The sequence below is a fragment of the Choloepus didactylus genome, chromosome 17 (assembly GCF_015220235.1).
Source record: "Choloepus didactylus isolate mChoDid1 chromosome 17, mChoDid1.pri, whole genome shotgun sequence".
NCBI lineage: Eukaryota > Metazoa > Chordata > Mammalia > Pilosa > Megalonychidae > Choloepus > Choloepus didactylus.
Genome location: NC_051323.1, coordinates 37,841,986 through 37,861,124, shown reverse-complemented (window position 1 = coordinate 37,861,124; position 19,139 = coordinate 37,841,986). Strand labels below are relative to the sequence as shown.

Here is a 19,139-nt window from a genome sequence, read left to right as displayed (position 1 = left end):
CCTCCACTAGTGTCAAAATGACTACCTGTTACTAACCTGCAGTCCCACTAAATCTAGCTTCCCAAATAATTTTTAAAAGAAAGATTCTGGGAAACCCTTAACAGTATTATCTGAAGTGTCGGCAATATACAAGCCTAAATTATTTAGGAAGCATCTCAGATTAGTGCCCAAATGCATAAAGTAGACACATAGATTTCTCTAATAAATTCAGCAAATCCATTGTACTACATAAGCAGAAAAATGTTTTCAGAATATTTAACTTGTCCCTTTAATGTAGTTGCTTTACTAACATAGATGGTAAGAAATGGTATTTGAGTAGATAAGAAAAAAGTTCATCTAATTTTATTTTATGGAAACCACATTTATTCCTTATTTATTCTTTCAGTGTGTATTACATACATATATAAAAATGTGTCTATATACACATACATATATATGTATAAAACATCTACCATGTGCTGGGTTATGAGAAACAAAGCTGAATTGTTTTTATTACTAACATCTTTGTAAAAATATTTTTATTCTTTTGCATACAAGAGAAGCTAGGTAATAATGTCCTTGGAATGTTTTAAGAGGGAGGAAATAACCCCAACACTCTTAATTTGTTTAGATATTCTTTGCCCATATTTAATTATGTATTAAACTTTATGGTATTCTTAGAATGACTTATGCAACATGAAAGACATATATCATGTTACATGCAAAAATTATTTAGTAAAAGTAAAATCCTACAGTACTTATTGTGGGATCATTTTAGCTGACCCAGGTATACGTTATATGCTAATTATTATTATTGTTGTTGTTGTTGTTTTTTGTAGGAAGTCGTGGCTGAGCAAGGTTGGGAGTCCCAGTTCTCGCATTGACCGCACGGACTTTTCTAATGAAAAAACCATCTCTAAACTTGAATACACTAATTTTAGTGTTAGATACTAATCGAAAAAGGAATAAGGATTGTAATGCTTACACTGTACAATAGATACCATATATTGTTAAAACTATAAACTTAAAAGACTAATAGCAGCTGAGTAGGGTGAAAAAAGGGATCTTTCTTTTCTGAGAGCTACAGAATTATAAATGTTACTAAAAATGTCTGGCACTGAAATAATTTTACTCAACTATGTTTTTTAAAAGCAAAATCTTAGTATTCTAAAATAAGAAAATGTCATTACAAAATATTTAACATGAATATCCAGTTTGAAATTGTCTCATGGAATCTTTAATTTCAATGAACATTACAGCATCCATGTTACTTAGCTAGATATAAAGTAATAAAGATAAACATTTAATAAGTTTTAAGTACTGTTGTCTGCATTGAATTCTAAAACCTTCTGAATAATAATTTGAGTAACATTATTAAAGTTGAATTGTCTGTTATTAAAGTCTTTAAAAAGAATCAGAAATAATTGTATGTGATGATCAATAAAATCATAAGATAATATCAATAAAGAATTAATTTTTAAATTTCTGCTTAAATGTGGGCATGATTTTCTGTACTGGATTGGAGCTATTTGATATCTTTTATGAACTATATTGTTCTAGAGAGTGAACATTCCGGCTCAGTGAGTGTGGTTGATTAGAAATCACAATTTCAGCATAGCAAACTGCAAGTTTTTACCGACAGCCACCCACAATCAATGTTGTATTATCCCAAAAGAGAACGGAGAGTCTAAAGTGGATAATCATCATCATATTACCCCAAAAGGGAACTCAGAGTCAAAGTGGATCATCATTGTCGAAAGTGGATCATCATTGTCCACAGACTCAGCCTATCCTTTGGAGGTCTTTATTCCAATTTTTGCTCCAAAAATTAAACAATAATGAAGCAATGAAGCATTTTAAGGGGAATGTCTGATTCTGTAGTTCAGAATTATACATTGGAAAGGGAAGACCTTTAACTCAAAATACTGGGAAATGTCAAATATTGTAAGTGTATACCTGCATATGTTCTTCAGTGATTTCCAGATTTTTATAGCAATGGAACCCTTCATTAAAACAAAATTTACATGGAGTTGAATACATTGAACAAGTGAAAAAGAAAAGCATGACTTTGTGCAACTGAAATGGGGATGGAAGCCCCAGGAGTCCTGCACACATTGTCTCCCTTCCCTCCTGCATCTAGTCTTCTTTAGACAACTTCAAAACCCTTCAGTGTACAGGTTGGAAACCACCATTCTGCTTCTGGAACAAGTCTCCATCGTTATATTCCTTGGCATGGAGGAAGAATTCAGATCTTTCTCCTCTACCTGGTAAGATCAGAATTAAGAGGAAGAGGTAAAGGGTGGAATGAGTTTATTCACTTGAAAGGTTAAATTCCTGAATGATGATAATATTGATTTCAAATGTACATAAGACAACACAATATTAGAGAATGACAAAGTTCTTTTATGCTTTCCTAATATACTGAAAGGAATAAAAAAAATTCCCATCACTTTAATACCATCCCCATGTTAAATATTATACTATAATCTATTGAGATGTTAATTTGCACTTTGCTCTTCTTGTATTTTGCCACCTGGTTTAAGAAAGGTAGACGAATGTTTGTGTTCATTTCCTCAGGGAAGGTTTTGGTGGCAGGTCCCACTGAAGACAACTTTTCTTCCAAAGTTTCATTTTACAAAGAGTGTTGTACTATGGGTTAAGGAGAAAGACTAACACTGGGCATTTAGTGGGAAAAAGGGAAGTAAAAGTAGTGAGAGTCAAGAGGCCAAGGAGATTATCCAAAACTTTAGAAAGGGACCAAAAGTTGTAGATTCTCCCAAGTAATGGAGGCCTGCCCTTTCTTCCTAGCGGAACCTTTGCGGATGGCTAACCCTGAGACAGGTACACCCAGAAGGCCTGATGCTGGATCCCAGGGGCTCCCAACCTTAGCAAGATTCCTGCCCCCCAGTGAGTTGCAAAGCATCCCTGACTACAAGAGACCATGGTGAATTGGGCAGTAGTCATGGTATGCATTGGAGACCTGAGAGGTCCTTTCTGAATGTTCTGTGCATAGAGAGTTCAAAACACCAGTGTTGACCAAGATTTAACTTCCCACCTCCCAGATAGAATGGGACTTGAAGCAGGCTCAATTTTATTTAGAAAAAATAAAATAGACATTTCTTACAAAACCAGAATTGAAAAAAAAGTCTGTGTCTCTCTACACATAGAAAGGCTAAGTGATTTCAGAAAAATACATTCCCAGAAGTGGCACCAATACATCACTTTTATTATCCTGATACCCTTTGGTAGTTCCCCTCCCAGCTCTCTTTATTATAAGAAAATCACATTTTGCTGGCACCATCTTCTAGCTGCATAAGATGAACCACACTAGTCAATATTGCTCAATGATGACTACATAACTAAATTCTATTACTGGATGAAAAATGTTATAGATAATGATTGAAAAGTAAGTGTTCATGAATGGGTAGAAAGCAAGAGAAGTAAAGGCACAGCAATTTTAAAAAGTGTGTCATAGAGACCAGATAACATCTTAACAGTATATTAAACTTTCATAAGAACTTTTAAATTTACATATATTTTGGATGACAACACATTATCTTTGTTGGAATTAATTAGGCATTTTAAAGAACAAGAAAAAATTAAATAAAAGATGGTAATCTATTTCAGTTATTATCAAGCAGGGGTCTCAACTGGTCTCAACACTTGAAAACCCCACAACTCCTGCCCCCAGGGAGCAACATATCAGAATCTGGGAGAGAGGGGGCTGGTAATTTGTAAAAACATATTAACTATTATTTTTCATATTTATATATAAAAATGCTTGTCTTTTAAAAAAGCTAACTCATAAAGAAAGCTCACTTGAACCTTCTTGGGTGGATGAGTTATACACGACAGTACCAGATGGGGCATATCGAAGGGTACAGGGAAGAGAGAGGAGATTTTTACATTAAGGGTAGGGGCTGCTATACTTTGGAAGAAGCCATCCAAGTTTAACCTGTGACTGAGAGTCCTTAAGTACACGCCTGAAGAACTGGGGACGGTCTTTATATTAATAAAGGGCAGAAAAGCTCTCGTGGGGGGGGGACCTAAGGGATGGGGGTGGAAAGGGATAACAACAGCCAGTAGTTCGGCATTGCTAGAGACTGATCACCATTTTTCTGACTAAATAATTTCAACTTCATGCACTGAAGGAAATTTTCAGAGGCCTTTATCTCATTTGACTTACAACTAGAGTCGCTAAGAAAACAGAACTCACTTCCAAAAATTAGCTTGTACTTGAAAGTAAATACATAAAAGTTTTGCAGAGAAGTCTGTTACCAAGGTGCATGTTGATGGAAACTGTAATTTTGCATGCAGGGAGTTGCGTTCTCCTGTGAAACTAACCCCAAGAGGGTATGGTTAGGACATTAGCATGGCCCAACTGTTGCATTTAATAAAGATGATGCTTCTCACTTGCTAAAAGAGGGCAGTTTAACAAAACCCTTTTGCATGTAACCGCTGCTTAGACCTTTCTGATTTTGGTAGGTAGATGTCAGTATGCCAGCATATGGATAAGGTCCCAGAGCCTCAGAGAGGGCAGATTGCCCAGAGTCTTGAGGATAGCAAGCAGAAGAGCAGGTCCCAGATCTGAGCTTCTGACACCTTCGCTCACAGCAGTGGCTCATTACCTTTGACAACAGTGGTTTGCAAGGCTTCCCCACACTTCCCATGAGGTTGGCTACCCAGGATCCAGGAAACAAAGACTGTGATGCTTCCCTCATCTATTTGCTGCATCACAAAAATTGCAGAATTGCCAGATTTCTTTCTAATATCACTTAATTTATGTTAAAATATATTTTCTTTTCCTGAATCTTACAACCCATTATTAGCACCTCAGAGGTTGGCAGAGAAAGCAAGAAAGAGGGGAACTTAAATCAGGTAAATAGCTTGCTTCCAGGCTTACCATAAGAGGATAAAAGACATGGCTAAGTTTCCAAACTCTTGAAGAGCTTATAAATGCTGAAATAATTATAACTCGAAGCATATAATACCATTATAATTACATAAGGGAAAAAGGATAGGTTAGAATAATAGTTTAAAAGTGATGACTAGCAAAGACTTTATTTGCCACAACCTTCTGAAAAGAATGACACAGTTCCCTAGGAGGTATCTGAGGTAACCTAACCTAACCTTTACTAATTAAAATTGTTGGACTTCCCTACTGAAAACCTCAACAGTGATTTCTTTTTAGGTATATTCTAACTTTTAGGTCAAAACCCTCACTTTTCTTTAAATGGAATCTTAAGTCATCTTCTAACTCTTCACATTTTATCATGGGTTTACCCATCCATATCATAATAATTACCATTGTTACCAATTCAGTGGCATAGTTTCAAAATTGGAACACCACGTGCAGTCATGAATAGGAGTCGGGGTGATTTGTGATTATTCTTACTTTGTAACCATGTTTTATCAACCATGGAACTAAACATCAGCGCTAACTGCTGCTCATCTGTGAGAATGCGTTATTCTTGGTGACATTTTACAAATAGATGAAACACACTTTCACTTTTGACATCCCTCCCACCACTGAGTGACTATCATGTTATCCCCTACAATCGCAGCCATTGAACTCCTATTACATGTGTCGATTTTACTTGTTCTAGTTATTTTACCCACTCTTACACCATAGTTTGTCTAATCTTTTCAGTTTAGTCTACCTTTGGAAGAACCTATTTAGAATTTTATGTTCCATTTTTATCACCATGGTTTAAGACAAGAGGTAGAGAAATTAGAAGCAGAGGCAATGAGGTATGTATATATTTTAAAAAGTGGCAGACTGATCTAAAAAAGCCTGGCTCTATCACCTTCTGGCTGGGTGACCATAGTTTTGGTAATGGAAGGGGATGAGGAAAGGGGTGACAGGAAATAATACTTCTGAATGCCTATTTTGTGCCAGGTGCTTCACATATATTATCATATTTAATATAACAACCCTACAAGATAAGTTCTGTTATCCCTAATTCTTTGGTTTCTTATTTATTTTAAAGATTAGCAAGAGATGTGTTCAAAATATGAAGCTTGAAGAAATTAAATAACTTGCCCAGAGTCACAGAGCTGTTAATAACATAGCTAGGATTTAAACCCTCCAAAGTTCAATGAATATTAGTTCTTCCCTAGGGAAAGTAGAGAGAATGGCAATTTGTGTCATCAAACGGATCAAAATTAGATTTTATGGGTGGAAAATAAAGAACTTAGGTTATTTAGCTCAAAAGGAGGTTTTAATTACCATTTTAAATCTGAGATTCTCTAAGGAGTATACTGAACAGTTATTATCTGAGTCCATAAAAAAACACTTTAAATTTAAAAGTAGGATATATTTTATAGGATATAAGGAAGAATATCTTATTCAGAGTGCCAATTGTTTGCAAGGTACTTTTCTAGATGCTGGGAACAAGACGTGAATAATGAAATCTAGTGAGAATAGGCCAGAACATAGAAGGTGCTCAATGTTTATTGGATTGCTCAACAATTAGATAAAATGATGTGGTAATGAGCTGCAGAAAAGATGATCACATCTCTAGAATTTAATTCATGTAGAAAAGCGAAAATAGCCAGAAAAAAGAAGCTAGAAGACATAAAAAAACAACAGAACTAGACAGCTTAGACTAGTGATTCCTGACCACCTGGGAATGTTAATACCCCAATCATGTTTTATCTTGTAATGTTCTCGCCTCAGGAAGCTATATGTCCATAGCTATTCATTCAACCAATCTTTACTGCATGATCACTCTATTTAAGACTCTGTAGTGGTATAATGGTCCTTCACTGTTCTCTCCACTTGAGATCAGCTTTTCATTCATCCTCTGGTTATACAGCTCCTTTGCAGGCTGAATTATTTCAAAATGAACCTTGAGTCATAAATCATAGAGGTGGCTAGAGCCTTCCAAATTCATAAAACACAGGCTTCTTACTTCAATCAGGTGAATTTTCAAACTAGTGATTTCTAACAATGATTTTCAAGTAGCCCAGACTTATTTTTTTTAGTTATATCAAAGGATCTTATAAGAGTTTAAGATTGTTACTTATACAACTGTATGAACAAATATAAACATGCCTACCTACCAGGATCATTTATATTGGAAGCAATCTTTATGATTTATACTAGAGATTTTCACCTTTTAGGAAATGTAACACCTCATACTTGTTTGTTTTGTAATACCTCTTTCTTACAAGTGTGATGCAGATCAAACAGCTTTGAGTTTAGACCAGAGGACAATTAGGGTCCCTTTAAGATATGTAATTCATGTGGACCTATCCATCTTTAAGGACAGGTAAGACTACCACTAACATTTCTACTTCCTGTTGTCCACAAATTAATGTATGTTTTGGCTTGATAAAACTGTTATAGTCTAAGGTAATGAAATAAAGATGTAATGCACACAGTTGATGTACCTTCTACCCTACTAGTTTTGAAAATAGTAATACTAACATCTTACTTTTAATGAGGGCTTACTTATGTGCCAGGATAAATCCTCTGCATGTATTTTCTCATTTAATACTTAAAACATGTGAATGTAAGGCAAATAAATTATCTGTTTTTTACAAAGACAGAATTAGGGATACCCTTGGTTTATGCCATACTTTTGAGAGCCTCACCTGTGTAGGTGCATCACTTAAGAACTGAGAGAAGATGGAGCTTCCTGAGCCTCAGCTTTCCTATCAGGCTATACAACTGTACAGTTCATTATTTTTGGCATTTTGCTGTGGCTCAATAAGAAATGTTGACAATTTTCTGCATCTATAACATTTTGGATAAGCAATTTCTATCCCATTGTGTTCCCTCACATATGGTGTTCTAGCTCAAGTAAGTAGCACTGGTATTTTTAACTTGCACAACATTAGTAAATTACTCTGAATTATTTTTTTGTTGACAATTATCCAAACTACCTAACACAAATGAGAAAATTATATGTGTTATTTAGCTTAGTGTGTTCATTGATTTTCAGAGATAAATTTTCCAATAGAATAACTGAAATTTACCATGTGTAACTATCAGTTATACAGTGGTACCTTGGTACTCGACTGCTCTGAAAGTTATCGAATTGGGTTCTCAACGCATTTTGACGTGAAAATTTTGTCCTGGTTCTCCTCGTTTGGTAGTCAACACGCAAGCATTGGTTGCCTTGTGACTCGCTACCCTTTCCAGCCAAAACAAAGCTTCACGCATTAGTCACACAGTAGTTCATGCCCTGTGCACATTCCCTTGCAGCCTTATCTTAGCTTCTGCGGTCATTTTGTGTATTATTGTCCTTTTTTTTCCATCATGGGTCCTAAGAAAATGAGCAGTGGTGATAGTGCTGAGGAGCTGCAGGAACTACAGAAGGCGCAGCAACAAGATGTGGCTGAAGAGATTTCTTCAGGTGAGGAGGAGATAAGGGAGGATGTCCCCAATTCCTTGATAAAAGAAATGTGTGCAGAATGGGCAGAAGTTCAAAACTCTCTGGAGAAGTACCATCCAGACAATGCTCTGACAAGCAGAAATGTGAATTTATTGAATGACCAAACAATTTCACAATTTCAAGGAATTCTGAAAAGAAGACAGAAGCAGCCTTCACTGGATAAGTTTTTAGTGAAGGTGACAAAGAGTGTGTCAGAGCCTGTGGTGCAAGTTGAAAAAAGGGAGAAGAGAGAAAGAACACCTGAGGTGCAAGAGCCTGATGTTCTAGTGGAGGGGACTCTCCTTCCAAGCAGCACTCCATGCAACCTCTCCTCCTCACCACTCTCCTCGCACCATCCCATCAGGCCGTGGACTCTTCTCAGTACAGGTAAAGTGAAGTTGTTATTTTATTTAATCTAAGTATTAGTTTTTAGGTTTATTTTTCATGTAAAGTAATGATACATAACAATACCTTTTTACATATTGCCTTTAAAATGTGCATTGCCTTTGGTTTGGGAATGCATTAAATTTATTCACATTATTCCTTATAGGAAACATTTGTTTGGTACCATTTTTGTTACTCATCATGCTTCCTGGAACCAATTAACGAGTACTTAGGTACCACTGTATAGCATTGTTATGTATTGTTGCTGTTCAGTTTGCAATTTCTCCTGGGTATATGTCTTGTGTCCCTAACTAAATTGTGATTCCTTTGTGGTAAGCACTATTTCTTTTTTTTAAATATTTCTCATAGCCCTTGATTAAATTTTAGACATATACGAACTGCTTAACAAAGAATTGTAAAGAGACTGACATAAGTTTATTTAAATTTTAGACAAATAGTATACTACTCAACATAGAGCCAAACAACCTGTCAACTTGTATGGATGCAGATTAATTTGTAGGTTTGAGATGGAGAAAGTTTAGAATGTTCTTTATTGCTTTTCATCAGGCAGTTGAGATTGTCCCTGAGGGTGGTTCTGAAGCTTTAAGACATGGGTGAAGGTTTGAAATAGAAATTGGAGAGAAAGAAGAGGGACAGACTAAGCCTTAAGGACATATGGCAGCATGTACAGATCAAATTGCTTAATAAAAGTAAAAGCTAATAATGACCAAGCACTCACTCTAAGGGTGCCAGGCACTGCTCTCAGTACTCTGCCTGTATGAATTCACCTCAACTTCACAACATAGGTATTTTCCCATTTTGTGGATGAAGACATTGAGGCTAAGAGAGGTAGATCATTTTCCCAAGTGAATCAGCTAATAAGTTGGAGTGGGGAATCCTGACTGCCCCCAGAGCCTAGGCTCCTATTCACAGCTTGATGGTTAGGACAAAAACAGGTAATTGTTTTTAATACTGTGCCTAACAAATGCTGGCTCTCAAGCTGGAATTCAACAAAGGAAAGTTCCTCCTACTTTCTTATTTTCAATCCATCCTCCCCATACTTCTTTACCCACTCCTCACTCTCCAAACACAAATACAACCACACATTCACACATACTCCAGTCTTTTCAACAACGTCCACATTCATTTATCTAAGGAACTAGGTCCCACATTTCCATGCTCACATATGTAAAATGAGTCCTAGGACCATCTTCAGTTGTCCTACGTTCCTCCAAGATAAATTTAAATAAAATATAAATATACATGCTCACTAACAGTGACTCCAAATTACAAAACATGCACACACATATCTTGATAAACATCAAAATTCACCTCAGTAAGGGCTTTACCTCCCATTATCCAGTGAAACGCCTAAGTTACCCTGACAGATAGCCAAAGACGTTTGGCTCTGGGAGTGGAAACTGGGAAGCAATGGTGAAATGAGGTAAGAAATTCCAGGGCCGGAAGGTGGACGCAAAACATCAACTGTTTTTCCCAGGAGCTCTTTTTTTGAAGAAGTGCTACTTCTACAAGCTCCTGCCCCTTCCCTAAGCCTACAGTCCCCTCCACCGATTCTGAACTCCCTTCAGTCTTGAACAGATACACACATACCACGGGGAGCCTCATTTGCGGGAGATGAGAGTTTCCTTGCTCTATTTTAATGCGTGTCTCCAAATTGGGGAAGGAGAATTTGTCAGATATCATGGACTAGAGTGACAGCCAAGTTTTCTCACACAAAGGCTCAGAAGTCCAGGAGCAGCGAAACATGACTTGTACAGGATTCACTGGGTCGCGAGAAAACAAGTTTCTCTGCCTGCGAGCAAATGGGAAGCCAGCTCGGGCAGCTACGGGCAGTGCCAGGCGACGCCCTGCAGGGCCCTGGAAGCACGGGCGCTGCGGAGACGAGGGCACCGCAGCCGAGGCCCGCGCGGGAGGCTCCAAGAAGGGTCCCTAGCTGATGTCCAAGGACGAGGTCGGCGCGTAAATACCGCACCCAGCCCAAAAGAGGAAAGGGCAGGTCCGAATCCGACGGCAGGGCGCGGAAACCCGAGGGCCCAAACACCCCCAGGGCGCTGCTTCAACCTCCGGCCGCCGCGCCACCTGGGGTTATTGAGCCGGCGGGGTTATTGCGCCTGCGCGTTCGGGCACCCGCGGCCACGCCCTTCTCCCAGGCTGCGCGCCCGGAGCCTGCGGTCGCTTAGCAACACTGGAGTCACAGTCGTCGCGCTCTCTGCGCGCTTTTCCCCGCGGGGCTCTTTCTTTGCTCTTCTCGTGAGGCTCCTCGTTGCCTCTTGTCAGGCCTTGGCGGACTCATGGAGGGAAAGGAGAAAAAGCAGCAGGTAAGTGCTGGGGTTTTATTTTCCCGTTTTTAAAAAAATATATATATATATTTTCCTCTTTCAAGGAGAGGGTTTAGTGAGACCTGAGGGATGGGTCCTCAGGCACGGACCATCCAGGCCACCTGAGCTTTTGCTCTTATTCCCTCCTAGGTACTTCTGCTTTCTAAAGGTTGAACGTTACAACAGTAATTTTTAAAACGCTTCCTTTACCGAGCACATACTGTGTATCAGGCAATTTACATGCATTGCCAGTTATCTTGAAAACATCCATTCCTTCACACAGCCCATATGTAATTCATTAGCAAATTCTGTAGGCTTTTCCTTGAAAATATATACAGAATCCACCACTACTCATCACTTCCACTGTCACCCCTAACATGGCCAAGCTACCGGCTTCTCTCCTGTATACTGCCATAGCTTCCTAACTGGTCTCTGCTGCTTCCCTTGCCCCTCTGTATCCTCCTTAACTCAGCAGTCAGAATGGTCCTTTTAAAACTGAAGGCAGATTGCTAGTCTCCATTGACCATTGCAGAATAAAAGCGAAGACTCCTGTGGGGTCTACGTAATGTGCTCCTTTTCCTTTACTTGGCCTTATCTACTACTTGCCTCCCCCTGATAGGACTCCTTCCAGCCACACTGGTCTCCTTGCAATCACCCACAGTGATTCTCAAAGTATGTTCCCAGGACCTGCATCAGCATTACCTGGGAACTTGCTAGAAATACAGACTCTCAGCTCCACGCTCCCATCCCAGACGTACTGAATCAGAAACTCTTGAGGGTGGTTCCCAATAATCTGGGTTTTGACACGCCCTCCAGGTGATTCTGATGTGCACTAAAGGTTGAGAACCATTGAATCAAGGTCAAGAGTGGACCAGAGCAAGGACTCTCTACTTCCAAAGCCTGTGTGTTTCTTATAGAACAGTGGTTCCCAAACTTTAACGTGCGAAAGAGTCGCCTGAGAACCGGTTGAAACAGTTTTTGTGGGAACCAGTGCCGGAAGATTATGATTTAGTAGGCTAGTATGGGGCCCATGAAATTGTAGTTCTAACAAGTTCACAAGTGCTGCCAATGCTACTATTCCTGGCCCACGTTGAGAACTACTGTTCTGAGGACAGGCACCACCTCTGCTGCAGAGCTTTGGCAGTTTCCTTTTACTCTGCTGGAATGCTCTTTTCTCAGATATCCACTTGGCTGTCTCCCTTTCCAGTTTCTGGTCTTTATTCAAATGCTACCTTCACAATGCAGCCTCTGCCCTGTCTAAAATTGCAATTTATCTCTAACAGCTGTCTACCATCTAACAGCTATATATTTTACTTATTATCTTGTTTCTAATATGCTTTCCCCCCACTCTAATGTTATTCTCACATTTCTCACAGTAGGTGTTATTGTCCTTATCATAAAAATGAGGAAAACAAGACTCAGTTATTAAATGGCAGAGCTAGGATTTCAACCCAAGCTGACTTACTTCAGTGCCCGTAACTGTTTTAACTGTGTTTTCCTTCCAATAAAAGATGACTGCGGAATCATATATTTCACATTTAGGTAGCAATCTATATCCATTCACACCAAAAGTGCTGAATCAAATCATTGTATAAGTATGCAAACCAATAGCCACAGTCCTTTCCTTTGAGGAACCTGATACTCATACTGGTGTATACAACTATGAGAAACAGAAGGAAAAAAAACTGATACTAGAAGTCTTCAATGATAAATTAATTGACCAAAAAGTCATAGCCCTTAAATGAATACTTAAAATTTCTGGAAAGACATTAGGAAAAACTTACAGTTTACCAGTAATTAGTTTTAATTTTTTTTTTTAATTTATTTTGAAATACTTTGAAACTTACAGGACAGTTACAAAAATAATACAACATAAAGAACTTCAACATACACCTGACCCACAGATACACAGAGCCACCAATTTTAACATCTTTCCATATTTGCCGTGTCATTCTAGCTATCTGTACATCGTTCTATCACTCCATCTATTCATCTTTGTATCTATCTATTTATAATTCATTTCTGAACACAAGGTAGGTTGTATGCATCGTGCTCCTTGGGCACTTAATGCTGCCATGTATTTTTCCTAAGAACAAGGATATTCATTTATATATCTACCTTAAGTGCAGTTAGCAAGTTCAAGAAATTTAACATTGGTATAAGTTTTACAGTCTATATTCCATTTTTTTGTATGTCTCAATAATGTCCTTTTGAATCTTCTCTTTTCCTTGTTAGATCCCATTCAAGATCATGTATTACCTTTAATTTTTATTGTCTCTTTAGTTGTTGCTTTCTTTTTTTAAAAACATTTTTATTGAGATATATTCACATACCATACTATCCATCCAAAGTATACAATCATTGGCTTTTAGTATAATCACAGAGTTGCGCATTCATCACCACAATCAATTTTAGAACATTTTCATTACTCCAAAAAGAAAAACCCCATACCCTTTGGCAGTCATCTTCAATCCATCTATCCTTCCCCAGCCCTATATAACCACAACTCTAATTCTATCTCTATAGATTTATTTATATTTACATTTTATATAAATGGAATCATATCGTAAATAGTAGTTTGTGTCTGATTTCTTTCACTTAGCATAATTTTTTAAAATTATTTTTTTAATTAGAGAAGTTGTAGGTTTACATAAAAGTCAAGTAAAAAATACAATGTTCCCATATACCCCCCTATTGTTGACACTTTGTATTAGTGTGATACCTTTGTTACAACTGATGAAAGAATATAAAAATATTGTTAACTGAAGTCTGTAGTTTGCTTTAGGTGTATTTTTTCTCATTTTGCACCCTGTTATTAACACTTTGAAATAGTGTCATCCATTTGTTACAGCTCATGAAAAAACATTCTTATATTTGTACCATTAACCACAGTCATCCTCCACAGCAGGGCTCACTGTGTAATATAGTCCCATATTTTATCCTCTATCTTTTCTTCTAGTAACATGTACAACCCAAAACTTCCCCTTTCAATCACATTCACCCTCATAATTCAGTGCTGTTAATTACATTCACAATAATGTTTTACCATCACCACTATCCATTTCCAAGCATTTGCAATAAACCTAAATAAAAATTCTACACAAATTAAGGTTTAGCTCCCTACTCTTTATCCCTGTTCTTCTCCTTGTAACCTATATTCTAGATTCTAACTCTATGAGTTTGCTTATTGTAATTGTTCCTATTAGTGAGATCATAAAATATCTCTCCTTTTGTGGCTGGCTGATTTCACTCAACATAATGTCCTCAAAGTTCATCCATGTTGTTGCATGCATCAGGACTTCTTTCCTTCTTACAGCTAAATAATATCCCATTGTTATGTATATACCACATTTTCTTTATCCATTCTTGGGTTGGTGGACACTTGGGTTACTTTCATCTTTTAATAATTGTGAATAATGTCCCTATGAACATCAGTGCGGTGTGTGAATGCCTGTTCGTGTCCCTGCTTTCATTCTTCTCGGTATATACCTAGTAACAGGATTCACAGAGCATGAGGAACTGCCAAACTGTCTTCCACAGCAGCTTCACTATTTTTTGTTCTCACCAACAATGATTAAGTCTCCTAAATTTGTAGTTTTCTGTTTTCTTAAATAGTGGCCATTCTAGTAGGTGTAAAATGATATCTCATTGTGGTTTTGATTTGCATTTCCCTAATACCTAGTGATGTTGAGCATCTTTTCCTGTGCTTTTAAGCCATTTCTATTTCCTCGCTGGAAAAATGTCTATTCAAGTCTTTTGCCCATTTTTAAATTAGGTTGGTTGTCTTATTGTTGAGTTGTAGGATATCTTTATATAGTCTAGATATAAAACCCTTATTGGATTTTTGGTTTCCAAATATTTTCTCCCATTGAGTAGGCTGCCTTTTCACTTTCTTGATAAAGTCCTTTGAAGTGCAAAAGTTTTTAATTTTGAGGAGATCCCATTTATCTATTTTTTCTTTCATTTCTGGTGCTTTGGGTATAAAGTCTAAGAAACTATTGCCTAATACAAGATGTTGAAGATGCTTCCCTACATTTTCTTCTAGGATTTTTATAGTCCTGGATCTTATATTTAGGTCATTGACCAAGCTTGAGTTAATTTTTGTACAAGATATGAGATAGCAGTCATCTTTCATTCTTTTTGCTATGGATATCCAGTTCTCCCAGCACCATTTGCTGAATAGACTATTCAACTGTCCCAGTTGAGTGGGCTTGGCAGCCTTATCAATATCAATTGGCCATAGGTGGGAGGATCTGTTTCTGAACTCTCAATTCAATTCTTTTGGTCGATAGATCTGTCTTTATGCCAGTACCATGCTGTTTTGTCGACTGAAGCTATGTAATATGCTTTAACATCAGGAAGTGTGAGTCCTCCAACTTCTTCTTTTTAAAGCTGTTTTTGGCTATTTGGTGCCCCTTATCCTTCCAAATAAATCTGATAATTGGCTTTTCCATTTCTGCAAAGCGGGCTGTTAGAATTTTGATTGGAATTGTATTGAATTTGTGAATCAATTTGGGTAGAATTGACATCTTAATGGTATTTAGTCTTCCAATCCATGAACACACAATGTCCTTCCATTTATTTCAGTCTTCTTTGATTTCTTTTAGCAATGTTTCATAGTTTTCTATGTATAAGTCCTTTGCATCCTTGGTTAGTTGCAATCATAAATGGAAATTTTTTTCTTGATTTCCTCGTCAGATCGCTCGTTACTGGTGTATAGAAACACTGCTGATTTTTACATGTTAGTCTTGTATCCTACCACTTTGCAGAACTCATTTATTAGCTCTCCTAGCTTTCTTTTAGGTTTTTTGGGACTTTCCAAATATAGAATCATGTCATCTGCAAAAAGCAAAAGTTCTACTTCTTCCTTTCCAATTTGGATGCCTTTTATTTCTTTTTCTTACCTAACTGCTCTAGCTAGAACTTGTAGCACAATGTTGAATAACAGTGGTGACAGTGGGAATCCTTGTCTTGTTCCAGAGATTAGAGGGAAACTTTCAGTCTTTCACTGCTGGGTATTATGTTACCTGTGGGTTTTTCATATATGCCTTTTATTATATTGAGGAAGTTTACTTCTGTTCCCATCTTTGGAAGTGTTTATAACAAGGAAGGATGTAGATGTTGTCAAATGCCTTTTCTGCATCAATCATGATGATCATGTGGTTTTTCCCCTTTGATTTGTTAATGTGATATATTACCTTAATTGATTTTCTTGTGTTGAAGTACACTTGTATACCTTGATCATGAAGTACACTTGATCATGGTGTATAACTCTTTTAATGTGCTGTTGGGTTCAATTTGCAAGTATTTTGCCGAGGACTTTTGCATCTATATTCATTACAGAAATTGGTCTGTAATTTTCTTATCTTGTAGTATCTTGTTCTAGTTTGCTAATGCTGCCAGAATGCAAAATACCGGAATTGGATTAGCTTTTATAAAGGGTTTATTTGGTTACAGAGTTACAGTCTTAAGACCATAAAGTGTCCAAGGTAACACATCAACAATCGGGTACCTTCACTGGAGGATGGCCAGTGGTGTCCAGAAAACCTCTGTTAGTTGGGAAGGAATGTGGCTAGCGTTTGCTCCAAAGTTCTGGTTTCAAAATGGCTTTCTCCCAGGATGTTCCTCTCTAGGCCGCAGCTCCTCAAAAATGTCACTCTTAGTTGCTCTTGGGGTATTTGTCCTCTCTTAGCTTCTCCGGAGCAAAAGTCTGCTTTCAACAGCCATCTTCAAACTGTCTCTCATCTGTGGCTCCTGTGCTTTCTTCAAAGTGTCCCTCTTGGCTGTGGCAAGTTCACTCCTTCTGTCTGAGCTTGTATAGTGCTCCAGTAAACTCATCAAGGCCCATGCTGAATGGGCAGGGCCACATCTCCACGGAAACTATCCAATCAGAGTCATCACCCACAGTTGGGTGTGGTGCATCTCCATGGAAACACTCAAAGAATTACAATCTAATCAACACGGATACGTCTGCCTACAGAAGATTACATCAAAAATAATGGCATTTTGGGGGACATAATACATTCAAACCGGTACATATCTGTATCTGGTTGGTATTAGGGTGATGTTGTCCTCATAGAATGAGTTAGGTAGAGTTCCCTGATTTTCAGTTTTCTGGAAGAGTTTAAGCAAGATTGGTACTAATTCCTCTTGGAATGATTGGTAGAATTCCCCCTTGAAGCCATCTGTTCCTAGGATTTTCTTTGGAAGTTTTTGATGACTGATTCAATCTCTTTACTTGTAATTGGTCTGTTGAGGTCTTCTATTTCTTCTAGAGTCAGTGTAGGTTACTCATGTATTTCTAGGAATTTGTCTACTTCATCAAAGTTGTCTAATTTGTTGGCATATAACTGTTCATAGTATCCTCTTAATGTCTTTTTATTTCTGTGGGGTTAGTAGTAATGTCCCCCTCTCATTTCTGATTTTATTTATTTGCATCTTCTGTTTTTTTCTTTTTCAGTCTAGCTAGGGGTTTGTCAATTTTATTGATCTTCTCAAAGAACCAACTTTTGGTTTTGTTAATTTTCTCTGTTTTTTATTCTCAGTTTCATTTCTTTCTGCTCTAGTCTTTGTTATTTCTTTCCTTTTGCTTGCTTTGAGATTAGTTTGTTGTTCTTTTCCTAGTTCCTCCAGGTGTGCAGTTAGGTCTTTGATTTTAGCTCTTCCTTTTTAATAGGCATTTAGGGCTACAAATTTTCCTCTCAGTACTACTTTCACTGCATCCCATAAGTTTTGATATGTTCTGTTCTTGTTTTCGTTTGTCTTGAGATATTTACTTATTTCTCTTGCAATTTCTTCTTTGACCCACTGATTTTTTTTAAGAGGGTGTTCTTTAACCTCGATATATTTGTGAAAGCTATTTACTGATTTCTCTTGCAATTTCTTCTATGACCCACAAAAAAGGACACTATATATTAATAAAAGGGGCAATCCACTAAGAAGAAATAATCATAAATATTTATGCACCTTACCAGGGTGCCACAAAATATATGAGGCAAACACTGGCAAAACTAAAGGGAGAAATAGAGGTCTCTACAATAATAGTTGGAGACTTCAATGCACCACTCTCATCAACAGATAGAACAGCTATACAGAGGATCAATAAAGAAACAGAGAACTTGAATAATATGATAAATGAACTGGATCTAACAAAATATACAGAACACTGCACCCCAAACAGGCAAGAATTACATTCTTCTCAAATGCTCATGGATCATTCTCCAGTATAGACCACAAGTTGGGTCACAAAACAAGTATAAAAAGACTGAAATTATACAAAGCCCTTTCTCTGACCATAAGGGAATGAAGCTGGCAATCAAGAACATGTTGAGAACTGGAAAATTCACAAATATATTGAGGTTAAAGAACACCCTCTTTAAAAATCAGTGGGTCATAGAAGAAATTGCAAGAGAAATCAGTAAATATCTTTCACAAATATATTGAGGTTAAAGAACACTGTTTAAGCATAAAGAATAATTTGAAAGTATACAAGGAACATAATGGAAATTATGGGAATGAAAGTCACAATAAAAGACTTAAAAATACACCAGAGCCCTACAATAGCAGATTTGAACAGGCAGAAGAAAGAATCAGTGAACCAGAAGAAAGGATATTCAAAATCTTAAAGACAGAAGACAGATAGCAAAAATAATCGAAAAAACAAAAACAAAAACAAAACAAGATCTCAGGGAATTAAATAACAGCAAAAAGCACGCAAATATATACATCAAGGGTATCCCAGAAGGAGAAGAGAAGAGAAAAGGGGCAGAAAGATGTGAAAAAAATGATAGCTGAAAATTTACCAACTCTTATGAAAGACATAAATGTACGTATCCAAGAAGCACAAAGTAATCCAAACAGAATAAATCCTAATAGACATACTAAGAGACACATAATAATCAGAATGTCAAATGCCAAAGATAAAAGAAAGAATCCTGACAGCAGCAAGAGAAAAGGGATTTGTCATATACAAGGGATCTTCATTAAGACTAAGTGCCAATTTCTCATCAGAAACCATGGAGGCGAGAAGGCAGTGGTATGGTATATTTAAGATACT

At 37.3% G+C, this 19,139-nt stretch overlaps 1 protein-coding gene across 2 annotated transcripts in view; it reads left to right on the top strand.

Annotated features, from left to right (window-relative positions):
• Positions 1-1,427, top strand: part of ACYP2 (acylphosphatase 2) — a 320,771-nt gene extending 319,344 nt beyond the window's left edge. For both annotated transcript variants that reach the window (XM_037806461.1, XM_037806460.1), the window contains one exon: positions 819-1,427. In XM_037806461.1, the coding sequence (XP_037662389.1) occupies positions 819-933 (115 nt within the window). In that variant the 3' untranslated portion in view covers positions 934-1,427. The remainder of the gene's footprint in view (positions 1-818) is intronic.
• Positions 1,428-19,139: the final 17,712 nt, after the last annotated feature.